General features: G+C 36.0%; 1 protein-coding gene across 9 annotated transcripts in view; it reads right to left on the bottom strand.

Annotated features, from left to right (window-relative positions):
- DMD (dystrophin) overlaps positions 1 to 12,291 on the bottom strand; it is a 1,137,868-nt gene that overhangs the window by 917,102 nt on the left and 208,475 nt on the right. For all 9 annotated transcript variants that reach the window (XM_085319436.1, XM_085319439.1, XM_085319437.1 and 6 more), the window contains exons 3-4: positions 2,724 to 2,816; positions 1,978 to 2,055 (exon numbers count right to left, since the gene is read on the bottom strand). In XM_085319436.1, the coding sequence (XP_085175562.1) occupies positions 1,978 to 2,055; positions 2,724 to 2,816 (171 nt within the window). The remainder of the gene's footprint in view (positions 1 to 1,977; positions 2,056 to 2,723; positions 2,817 to 12,291) is intronic.

Genomic DNA, 12,291 nt, shown 5'->3' with positions numbered 1-12,291 from the left:
CCATTATTGTACAAATTACAGTCTGCATATCTCCACTGTACTTCTGAAGCTATTTGAAGTCATATCTGTAGGATGACTAAAGGTAAACATAAAACAAGCCTTTTCTTTTTAAAATTTCTATGCATCTATGGATAAGTCATTTTTACTAATCACATTCAAAGCTGATATATTGTCAAGAACTCTAAAAAATCTCTAAGAACTCTTTTCTTCAGCAATTAATCAAATTTTACTAACAGCACAAATGATTTGCAGTTCCTTCTAGCTAGCAGTCTTTTGGAACACTTTTCAAGTGTAACTTTGACTTTATATCCTAAAATGTCAAATGGCATCCAAGCGGTAACTATACACTGTAAAGTTTATTAAGATATCATCCACGTGTTCTACAAGCCAAAGCTTCTGCTTTTGGAAACAGAAGCCTGAATTCACGGAGACTACATCTGTTTTGCTGAAACAGAGGAACACTTCCCAGCTGGTTTCAGCTGTGCCCAAATCCATACTGGGGTAAAACCCTCCTCGCCAAAATATTATCACCTCTCCATAGAAAGGAAACCTGTCAGATGGGTACACTGGAAGCAGCAGCATTTCCCCATCTGCTACAATCCAGATGACTGCAGAGCCTTGGAGCAAGGATGGCATATGCCAGAAGATGAATCTAGATGAGTCAGAGGTGTTTAATAGCCTTAAAACCATTGATCTTGCATTCCTGAAGTCCTATAGAGATCACTCTTGAATTGATTTTGAAGGTTGAGGGAACTATTTCAGAGGTAGATCTTTTGGCTTAATACTAATTTGATTCACAATATTGTGGATTATTGACAAAATCTTCATGTATGAAAAGGATAGCCTAACAGGCTAGATGGCCATTCTTTTTTCTAAAAATATGACTTTTCTTCTATATTATTCAATTGAAATGTGCTCTACTTTCTTTCTACACTTTAAAAAAACTATAGCTGTATCCTGGAAACTGAATGAACAGCTCATTAATGGATTTAGCTGATATTTAGTAAGTAATATTTTTTAAAAGCATTTACAATTAAAATTTGTCATCACTGATTTTTAAAGTGATATCAAATATTGCAGATACTGCAAATTTAGAAACACTGTATTTTATTTACTTAAAATTCTGTTAAAAAAGAAATTCAAGCTAGAGCTCTTCATGCTGGTTTTGTAAGGTCACTTTCATTTATGCACAAATCCTCAGATGGATAAGTATTACCTTAGTTTTATAAAATCGATGACTTTTTTCAGCAGCTGCACTCAAGCATGTTTAGTGACCTACTGCAGTTATCAAGAAATTCAATATAATATGCGTCACAGAATACATTATCACTGTTCCATCACACCTTACTGTTAAGTTTAAGTGAATGTTACAGTTACTTGAATTTATTCTTGAGGAAGAGATACAACATAATTAGCTGGCCACTGAAAATGTCTGGTAAAGTTATGGGTCCATTAGAAGGCTTGCACAAGGAAGATATTACGGGAGTATTTACTCCAATATGATACACAGGATACTCGCCTGAAAAGTCAACCTTGACAAAGTAGTGTGGAAAGTGGCTTTGATCTCGTTCATTTGCTTAGTGCTATGACTCATAAGGAACAGATAGCAATGAAAAAATGCCCCAAAATATTTCTTTTAAGACAACTCTTGGGTTTGGGGACCTTGTAATAGTCAAGAGTTTTATGAGGAGAAATTTTGATGGGTGACACCTCCACTAACATAAGATTGTGCATCTTGATTAGTCTTCAAATAGCATTCATTATAGATACATTATTCAAGCATTTGCTAGCAGCAGATTTTAAACTCTTTGAAATATATTCCATCCTAGAGCAGAACATATAAGTTCCTAAGTCACATTAATAAAACTGCCCTCACTCCAGAGATTGTGTATTGTAGCTGGACTTGGACTCAACAGTTACAAAGTAGTAAGCAAGCTATCTACATGTTGTTCTGACCCTGTCCAGCTGATCACTTACATTATTTCTCTGCAAAACCTGCAGCGCTTTGTTGACGTTGTTCAGAGCATGAACTCTTGTGGAGCCCTTTTCTTTTGCCTGTAAAGGAAATAAGATAAATTTGACTGCCCTGAAGGAGAAACTAGAATACACTGTATATAATCTAAAAATTGTATTACACCCATAGTTTTATACTTCATTTACTTGTGACAGTATCAGCAAGGGTATCATAATATATTGTACATATGTAGCTTCTCAATATGAAATAATGGTAATTGTGAAACACATTGGATCTACACTTGGAAGCTAATTTGGTGTCTTGACATTTTTCAGTGAATGGATCTAAATATGTATTAAAAATCAGAATAAATCTAGATTATTTTTATTGTAGTGAGTCTTCTACTCCATGACACAATCTACAACCGTTACTATGACAACCAAACAGATAAGCATTTTATAGTATTTACAAGTATATCCTCTTTGGGCTTTGACTCTCGAACTCAGCCTGTTTCCTTACTCTTTTATGAGAAAATTTCACAGAGAGATCCTAACCTTACAAAAACCAAACAGGAGCAAAAGGAAGGCTATCCAAACATTTCTAAAGTGTCGTTTTAGCATTTATAGGTTAACATTAGCAAACTCTTCTGTCTTTTTAGAAATGTTTGCATAGGCCCTCACCAATGGAGGAACTTAAAGAGGAACACTTAACTACACCTATAACACCTCCATGACTTCAATATACAGGAAACATGTTAATATATACGTACAAGTTTTTGGCCTGTAAGGCATTCCAGGAGCTCCAGAAGTCTTCGTCCATCTCGGAAATCATTAAAAAGATCTTCTATATAGCGTCTTCCAAACTGAAATGAAACAATGCCTTTAGTTAACTCAAACACCACAAAAATGCAGACACACCATTGTTAAAATATGATATCCTACCCAGAAAAAAGTGATTGTCATACAAACTGATGTATTCCACCTGTGTAAAAGGACTGTTCTACTCTAATTAAATAGAGAGAAGGATGTAAGGGTACATCCTTCATTCCCTCTTAAAATTATAATAGTCATCATTTGTGAGAATTTCTTGCAAATCCAAAAATTTATAATTTATTCACATTAATTCACACTGTTAAGCCACAAGTAAATACTAAAGAAGCTTAAGCACAAACTACTTCAGGAGGAAAACAGGAAGAATAATTTGCCAAATTAAAAAAAATGGAAAGACTTCTTAAGTCTTTCCATCAAGTGCCTAGAAGACTCTTTTCTATGACATAAAAACAAACCTGTAATTCCAAGGGAAAAGGTAAGTCTTAGGCTTATTCTATATGAGCCTATCTCATATCTATGGGATAATAGGACATACTTGGAATAGTATTAAATCATGGCATTATTACTGTAGGTGGCTAAAACTCAGTTCCCATTTTCAACACAAAATCAGCAACCCGAAGAAAGGAAATACTTGCTGTTTTTCTCCCTTGTGATGAGAAAAGGTGATTTACTCTTTCTAAAATGAAAGTCAAGTTTCTGAGCTGATGCTTTGACTAATGCATGAAGTTTTAACAAGACAGAAATACAATTTGTATATACTTTAGTCACTGTGTAGCTTTTATATGCACCTATAAATTCTCACATACAGTATTTTCATATGTATGAGCTATTGAGAACCTCAACAAAAAATAGTGATTATTTTGTCAGTGTCAAGTAGATTTGCCTGTCCCTATTATTTCTAATTTGTGAAGTTTCACAGATGTTTTGACTGATCTGAGAGAAAGAATCTGTGCTTTAGTTTGCTCAAATTGATGCCACGCTGACCTACACTGTAGCTAATCCACTTTTTTCACAGAGCACTGTAGAACCAGGAATCCACGTTACATGGAAACCATTTGCTTTTCTGTCAGCAGAGTTGTTCTATCACTACGCGCGGCAACACTCATTAGAGCTACCTGGGAATTTTATAAAAAAAAATAAATTCTCTGAAAATATCAATGCTTTCAGAAGGCTTCTTAAACAGAGGACAGAATTAAGGACTCTAGTGCTAGAGTCATTTTTTCTGGATTGATCGATATTTATATGTACAGCACAAACTATTGCGCTCTTGGTTACTCTGGCATGATGCTGTCCCTCTTTCAAGTGTTTTACTGTTCTCAGGTGGTAGCTCCTTTCTCTCCCCTATTTTGTTTTTGCTAAGATCTTGTTTCGGTTTCCTGGAATAAACAAATCCAAATCATCAAAAATTTTCTGCAGCAATTGCAACCCCTGTTTTCTAGCCCACTTCCACACCCTGTGCAATGCATTCCAGTTAACAGCTGATTTCCAGCAAATATATAGGCTGCCATTTGATTACCCGAAATATTTGAAAAACAGTACAGAAGAGATTCAAGTATTATTTACTCACCCTGCTCAACCTCTTGTATAATCACGTGCCCTTACGTAACTCAAGCATGCGCGGTTTCCCTAAAGTTGTATATTCCTTAACCCGTACGGCACAAATTCAGAATGCTGACGGAGAGACTAAACTGAAATATAGTGGAAAAACCACTGTTTTCCTCTGCTCTTGCAGACCAAAGGTCACTTTTGCGGAGCGGAGCCGCGCGAGCTAGGCACTTCTAAAGGAGCATTTAAACACTCTCAAGGAGGTTCAAGCGATCAATAGGCCTTATCTAACACTCTGAAAGAATCCTGCCCACGGTGCTACTGAATCATTCGGAGAGTATGAGCACAGTGACATTTTGGTAATGGAATATAATTATATTGCTTTGTATCATAAGGGAGAAATAGAACTAGCCTTCTTAACTGCCTGTGTGTCTGTCTTTCTTCCATTTTGTACCATTTTAGCTATTCATAAAGTTTAGGTTGAAATCTATCTAAGAGAGCATAAAATTCTACTTGACAAAATAATACTGGGTTTGGGGTTTTTTTTTTTGGTAAAGCTTTCAGAAAGGAAATAAAGGCACAGCATGGTAGCATTTCCAGCAGGACATTTTAATTACAAATAAATTACAAGTAAATCTTAAAACAAAAGATACCATTGATTTTGACAGTCTTGGACGTATACTTTCCATTAACTAGCAACTAAAAATATCTTAAGACATGCTATGCTGCTGCCACACATTTCATCCCTAACCTGAAGAAGCTTGCTATTTCTCTGGCAGTAGGGGAATTAAGTCTTCTTTCTCAAATAGACTGATTGTCTTCCGTGGACCAAGTTTGCAGTAAGTCTTCAGGAACAAAGAGCTTAAAGATGCAGCAAATAAATTCATTGTGTTTTCAAGGTCATTCAAAAAGCATGTGTTAAGTTGTATAAAGCTTCAGAAATAATGAAAAAAAAACACATGGCTAGTCTATGGTTAATCAAAACAGATAGCTAATCCTTTAATATAAACTCCTTTTAAAAATAGCCTTATTTAAGACTGTCTTTAGGTTGTGACCTATAACTTCTACCCTTTTCCTAGAGCAGAATGAAAAAGTTCAGAAGAATCTCCTGGGCTTTTTACATACATGTTGATGTATTACTTTCCCTATATTATAAATGTATCAGAGGAAAAAAAAGATATAAAAAAGAGCTGTATGCTGGATTGTTGATTAATACTTTGTTTTGTTCTTAAGTATCTCAAAGATGGAAGAGATTGGGAAAAATAGGGATAGTACAGGACAGAGGAAGGACTGTAGATACTGCTCATGGGGCACAAGGAGACTTTTCTTCAGTACAGTAGCAATTTCCCCACCAGTGCGAATGGCAGCGGTTTGATCCTAGTCAATATATAAGTTGTCTGTACTGAGAAAACATCAGTTAAGCAGATCAGCAAAGTAATTATAATCTCTTTCTTCCTTAATTGCTTACTTCAGGGAAACAATTAATGCAGGGATTTGGGGTTTTGCAGGTAGAGATGAGATGAGAAAAAAACAGAATAAAGAAAAATAGTAATTGTAAAACTGAAATAAAATAACAAAATGAAAGAAACAGTCTTTCTAGAAATAAGATTGACARTATAAAATCTAAGATGGGAATTTATTTCTATATAATGTTGGATTCCTCATGACTATAAAGACTCTAGGGATTTAAACATATCACAGTGTTTTAAGTCTTACTTTAACCTACTGTCTTCCTGTTGAACAAAGGTCAAGACGCAGACAATTCTCTCAGTTTAGCTGTTGGCTGTTGGCTGCTATTACTAATCTTTACATAAGGAGAGCTGAAGAAAAGGTTTTTATTAAAAAAAAGACAAAAAATGAGACGCATGAGGAAAGATAAGATTCCCGCTTTACTATAGACAAAATTAAACCTTCAAATCCAATAAAGATTGAAGAGAGCTCAAACTAGAGTTCTCAACATACTTTTGTAGTATCTCAGGAGAAAAAAAAAAACACATGTACTTTGGCCAACTACACAGGCTGTCATCTTAGAATTGCAGGATGATGTACAACTAACATTTCAGGAAAACAYGGTCACTTGCCATAGTATCTTCCTCTAGACGTTATAAAGGAGTGATGCATACTTAGCTAACACCATACATTAATGCAACTGCATGTACCTATCCTAGAATGCTCTCAGAATTATTTAGATTGAAATTAAGTCTAAAAGCTAGTTATTTTCCAAACTCAGACAGCAACTGAACCAGTCTTACAGCAAAGAATGTTGTTTAGAAATACAAAAGCRGATGGAAAAGAGATAAAAGAGAAAATTGGGAAACAGATGGGAAGGAAGCGTTGATAGATAAATGTAGATTCGCAAGTTGTGAATCTGTTGTTGTGTATATATTTAGAAATCTTAATACAACAAACTCCACCCTCTCCATCCCACTACTACCTAATTTCATTGCCACATTCCTGTGTTCTTCTTACCGTAGACTCTTTATACTGGGGCCTCCTTCTCTCCATTTAAAGTCAATAAATTATATTAAACAAGGAGATGGTTTAATCAGCTCATTCATCACAGACATTATGGAAGAATTTAACATTACTGGAAGCATTACATAAGTATTCTCTGGAAAGCTCTCTGATCAGTGTTACAAGCAAGCTATTAATTGTGAATGTGATACAGAAAAGAATGCCAAATAATTGAAAAGAAAAAAAAGGATAGGGAGAAGGAGAGAAAGAGAGAAGAGGGGAGGAGAAGGGAAGAGAGGAGAGGCTGGAGCAAGGGAAGGGGAAAGGAAGGGAAGGGGAGGGAAAGGAGATAACAGTCCAGCATACAGGAAAATACAGAATAACAAGATTATAACATAGCTATTATTTGAGGCTCTTTAACATACACGGTTTTCTTGTGATTTATGAAATTGTCATATGATATAAACCTTTTCCCACTTTTCAGCAAAATTACAGAGGGTAAAAATTTGGCTGAGGAAGAAACCTCAGACTTCTCATCTTCCTCTCCAGGTAAGTATACATTTAGACTACACTCTTCATCTGAGGGCAGACCAGCCCTGTAAGAGAATATTATAGTAAGATAGACATTGGATGCTATTTCCTATGTATTTTACAATATTGCTGGCATATTATTATCAGTACATCTGGGAAATCTAGCAACAAGAGCTAGCAACAGAGGACAGAGACAGAGACTAAACCAAAGGAGAAAAAGACACTGTAAAGGCAGAGAATTCAAGGTTAGGCATGATACACTAAACAGGGGATTTATGGGTTATATTAGACTTAACGAGGAAAAATCAGGTTACTTCAAAACCAGTAGACCTAGAAGTCCTTCCAACTCCCAGGAAAATTATATAACTATGGCCGCAGCTTGGGACAAGACCTGAGCCTCAAAGAGGGGCAAGGAAACCGGATGGCAGGGCTTKGAAGGGAGCTGCAGTGCCCTCCAGCTGGGGACCCAGCTGGAAGGGAGAAGGTCCTGGGGGCCCTGCTGTCAGCTCTAACCTCATAGTGCTGATTGCTAAAAGCATACAAAAAGAAGACACAATCCAGAAAGACAGAAGAGCAAAGGCCACACTTCTTCAGATAAGGTCTTCAAGCAATAAAGTCTCAAATTCAGTTCATAAATCTGTAAATTTTGCTGAATAGATGTCAACATAAGGGGAAGTCATTTTAGAAGGAAGAAGAAAYAAAAATTGGTTGGTTTGTATACGTTACCCTTAGTAGGGCTGTCAAATAATCAGCCTTTACTTACACTCAAAATATTTGACGCCTCACTGTGAAACAATAAGAAAAAGCTATTGAGCTAATCTCAGCACGTCTTTCCAGTCAGTTTTAATAAAAGAGGGATTATTAATACTTGCTCTTGCTCTGCTAGGTATATTAAAGGTTGAATTTCTTTCCTTGACATATTAGTTTACTAGTTGTTTAGTTCTGTTGGGAAGTTCCGTGATACKGACTGACATTTTCTTTCACTGACGCTGCATTACTCTTACAGCATCAAAAGATATTGTGCCAGTCACGAGGGAAGAAAGATGCACCAGGGCATAGTCTAACTACGCTACAGCTTTACCGACCCAGGGGAACCCCAGCAATAACTCGGGCAGCGCGTGTTGTCGTTTCTGCCTTCTTTGTTTTCCCCTCTTGCAGTGTGGAGGCCTTGGTATTTAAAAAATGACCACTACTGACCTACCGCGATAAGGTGAAAAACCCTTCTCTATAGATGCCACATTTCTCCCTGGTAACAACCCAAATACTACCATGCATCTCAGAAAGGTAACGACTGCAATGCCTGCAGCAGACTTAAAAACCCAGCTCTACCCCTAAATAGGGGTGTGTTACTAAATGTCTGAGAAAGTTCATGCTTGYGGGACACATACTCCCAGGGTAACGGCCCGTTTCATATCCAGACCCTGACATGCTTCTGTGATGACTCCAGATCCTCCTGGCACTTCTGTCCAAATCTCCTAAAAGGTTAATTTCCTTCAACACAAGGAGTCACTGCACTTTTCTAGTGCCTTTATCGACAAAAATCGCTCACATACCATTAACGTTCTGAAGAATACTTTGTTATTTCCTTTTTAAAATACATCAGAGGATCTCACACATATCCATGGCAGTGATACAGATATTAAGAGAGACATTATTATCTTAGTATAGATAATCAGTGGCTTTCTTTGCACTCAGAAATTTGCTTGTCTCTAAATTAAATGCAAGTTAAAGAAAAAGCAGATAAATTTATATTTGCCGTAGTAAGCCACACTTCATCTTTGCTTTTTGAGACAGTTGGCAATCACTCTGGAGTTATGCACACCCCCAAGCTACAGCACTCACCCAGGGAGGTCAGAAAGGTGCTGGTACTTCTGATGGCAAAGAGGTAGAAAGCTAAGGAAGACACAAGCAGCAGCCTCATCAGGACTTCCAAGTATTTTATGGATACCTTACAAATAATCTATATTATCTCTTCGGTCTTCTGCAGTCAGTACATAAGGCTTTCCGAGACTGCAAATGCTAGGACGTTTTTCATGAAAAAAGGCTTCTAACTTACCTTGTCTTTGYTGAATTCTTCTCCAAGATTAATTGTATGATAATTAAACTACTGGAAGTTTTATCRTGTATAACAGAATTTCCCGAAGTTATGTTGAAATGCTCCTCATTCTTGCTATCAGTGAAATATTCATGAAATTGAATTATTTTCCCTGCTCTGAAAGCAAAGGAAATCCATTATTTATTAATTAGACATAYGACATTTTGAAAGTCAGGGCCAAAGTCGTTATTATCCACCCTTCGTTTATATACCATTCCTTTATGAGGTTTATTCAATACAACTTGAATTTTCTCTAATCAAGCATTCTATTTTACCTATTAGTGCCATTTGAAAATGAGACTTTGAAATGAATCACATCACTAATCAGATTATTTTTTCTAGATTCAGAGTATTATATTTTTAATAAGAAGGACTGAAAATGATTAAGAACAGATATTAATTGTAACAGCATGGTATTATGCAAAAGCTGAAGATTTATTTTGAACAACATAATAAAATCTATTGATACAATCTCCAGTTAGATCAGGAAAAATACATGATAATGGTATCAACAGTTGTTCTTTTACTACTACAATATATAAGCTTTAGAAAAGGAATATAATCCATAATATTAACTGTTAAAATCAAAGGACATAATTTCAGTGATGTTAGTATTATTTTCCAAAAGGTTAACTATTCCCAAAATATATCTAAGCTGAAAGTGGGAGAGCCAGCCCTGAATACCCACACCTGAATGTGGTGCGTTTTAAAGTAGTCTGGTATCTGTTACCAGAGAAATAAACATAAGCTTATTMTATCTTTTCGGATTGACAATCTAAGGGAAGCACATATATGTTCCCTTAAAATCTGAAACAGCCAGGCTATTRCCACTATGATCAATGAAAGATTATCTTTTTATGAAAGGTTACCTCTATCACCATTCCAGCTCAGCTTTGATGAGATACAAATCAGATAAAAAAAAAATGGCAAAGAGAAGTAAGCGGTTCACAGATGATGGGAACACAAATTCGAGCATTATTCCACCCTTCAGTTGAACCATAAAAGCTACACTGACCTCCCAGATAATTCATACTTCTCCTATTTATGATCTCCAAGTCTTTTGTGATAGCTTTTCAGTGCTGCCACTGTGCTGAATGAGAATCTGATTTAGTAACAGAAGCATTCAACATTTCGATGACCTCTGCATTAAAAAACACTTGTCTTCCAGATTTCCCATCAGCCAGAAAATATAACTGGTGAGGGAATTGTCAAAGTTTAAATGAATGGAATAAAAACTAACTGATTTCATAAATATTAAGCTGATGCTCACTAACTGTAAGAATATACCTATGCTGGTTCACCCAGCAATTATTACAGTCAGTTTCTATTTGGTTAGCAGTGAACATACAGTGTTGACATTTCTCCTTTTCTTTTAAATAATATATAACTTTCAGGGTAATCTGAAATAAATCTGGCAGTTGTATTTTTCTTCAGTTTAATCTGCCAGCTAATGCCACTGAAACTTTCATTATTTTCCAGTATATTAATGTTCAAGGTCATTAAGGAGTGGATGACTAGCAATGGGATGAAAAGAAATCTTTYGGAAATGGGTATGAACACACAGTTAGCAGTTCCCATAAAGTCTGAAGAATGAGTAATGAATTCTGAGTCAAGGATATGGGCTCTTCTTCTGAAAGTGCAGCTAGCTTGGGGCAATCTAGTCATTTGCCTGCAAGGACCTTCTGTTTGCAAGTATGCAGGTAATTACACTTTCCATCTCTGCAAACGGACAGATGAGGAAGAAAACTACCATGAAACTAAAATACAATTTTATTTGTAGTATTATCCCAGGCGTAACTTTCAATAAAAGAAGAAATTATTAAATTATCATGTTCTGGAATTCATTCGTTATTTGAGTTTATAGTGGGTAGAGATTTATAACTGCAAATTTGTGTAYGCAGCAGGAGCTGCAAAGATGACAACACAGGTTTTTGAAGGGAAGAGCCTAGCTTCCAGTGCAAAAGCACAAACTAGATCTAGCAGAAGCCAAATGCAGTATTTATGGTTAAAATTTTCATTTAAGGGAAGATAAGTTCCATAGCAGACTGTGTCTACAAACAWCTGCTATTCAAGTAAATCTTTTGTTCCAGATGTCATTACTAGAGAACAGAAATGACACGCTTCTCACTAGGGGATGTCTTTAGTCTTAGCTGAAGTACAAGCATTAGTGCAAAATCTTGTACAGCAGAGAAGTACTTTGAAATTTTTACCTTTGGGATTATTGATGTCATGAATCCTATGAGGGTAATATAAAAATGACACAATGAAATACAGAATACTGCATTATACTGCATTTCTTCATGTATGAAGAYGTCCTTTCTGAATGAGTGAACTTGATTTTTACTTTTATCAAGGGACAGATTTTGGCAACACATTTCTATCATTCTAGAGCTTTAATCCTGGCTGCAAATAAATTTGGGGATAAAAATTATGAACCAAATTTCAAATATTTTCTTTGGAAACTCTTCAGGTATACAACCCAATCTTTGAGAACAAATAAAACAAATAATAGTGTCTAATAGTGTCTTTGCTTGTAATAGGCATCCATCTGTATACTTTCATGAATATGAAAACAAAAAGAACAAGCTCCCTAATTATGAAGTATTGCTGTTATTTGCATTACAAAACCCATATAAATCCTAAACAGACTTAACCAAAATCAGTGCCTCACTGACCAACACATGAAAGAAGCCAAGGAGATGTGTGATTTGGACTGAAGGTTTAGGATGCAATTCAGCTTAATGCTACCGAATGGCTCATATGTGGCAGTTGAATTTGTGGTACTATATACTGTGACTGATTTTGACTTTCCTTGAGAAGTTAGCTTCCCCAAAGCATGAAAGAACGGGATAGTTTACTATGAACCACCTAGGAGGAGGTAT

Source organism: Rhea americana, unplaced genomic scaffold, assembly GCF_003343005.1.
Source record: "Rhea americana isolate MKP2758 unplaced genomic scaffold, rheAme1 scaffold_59, whole genome shotgun sequence".
In the NCBI taxonomy this organism is placed as follows: domain Eukaryota; kingdom Metazoa; phylum Chordata; class Aves; order Rheiformes; family Rheidae; genus Rhea; species Rhea americana.
This window is presented reverse-complemented; position numbering and strand designations above follow the sequence as displayed.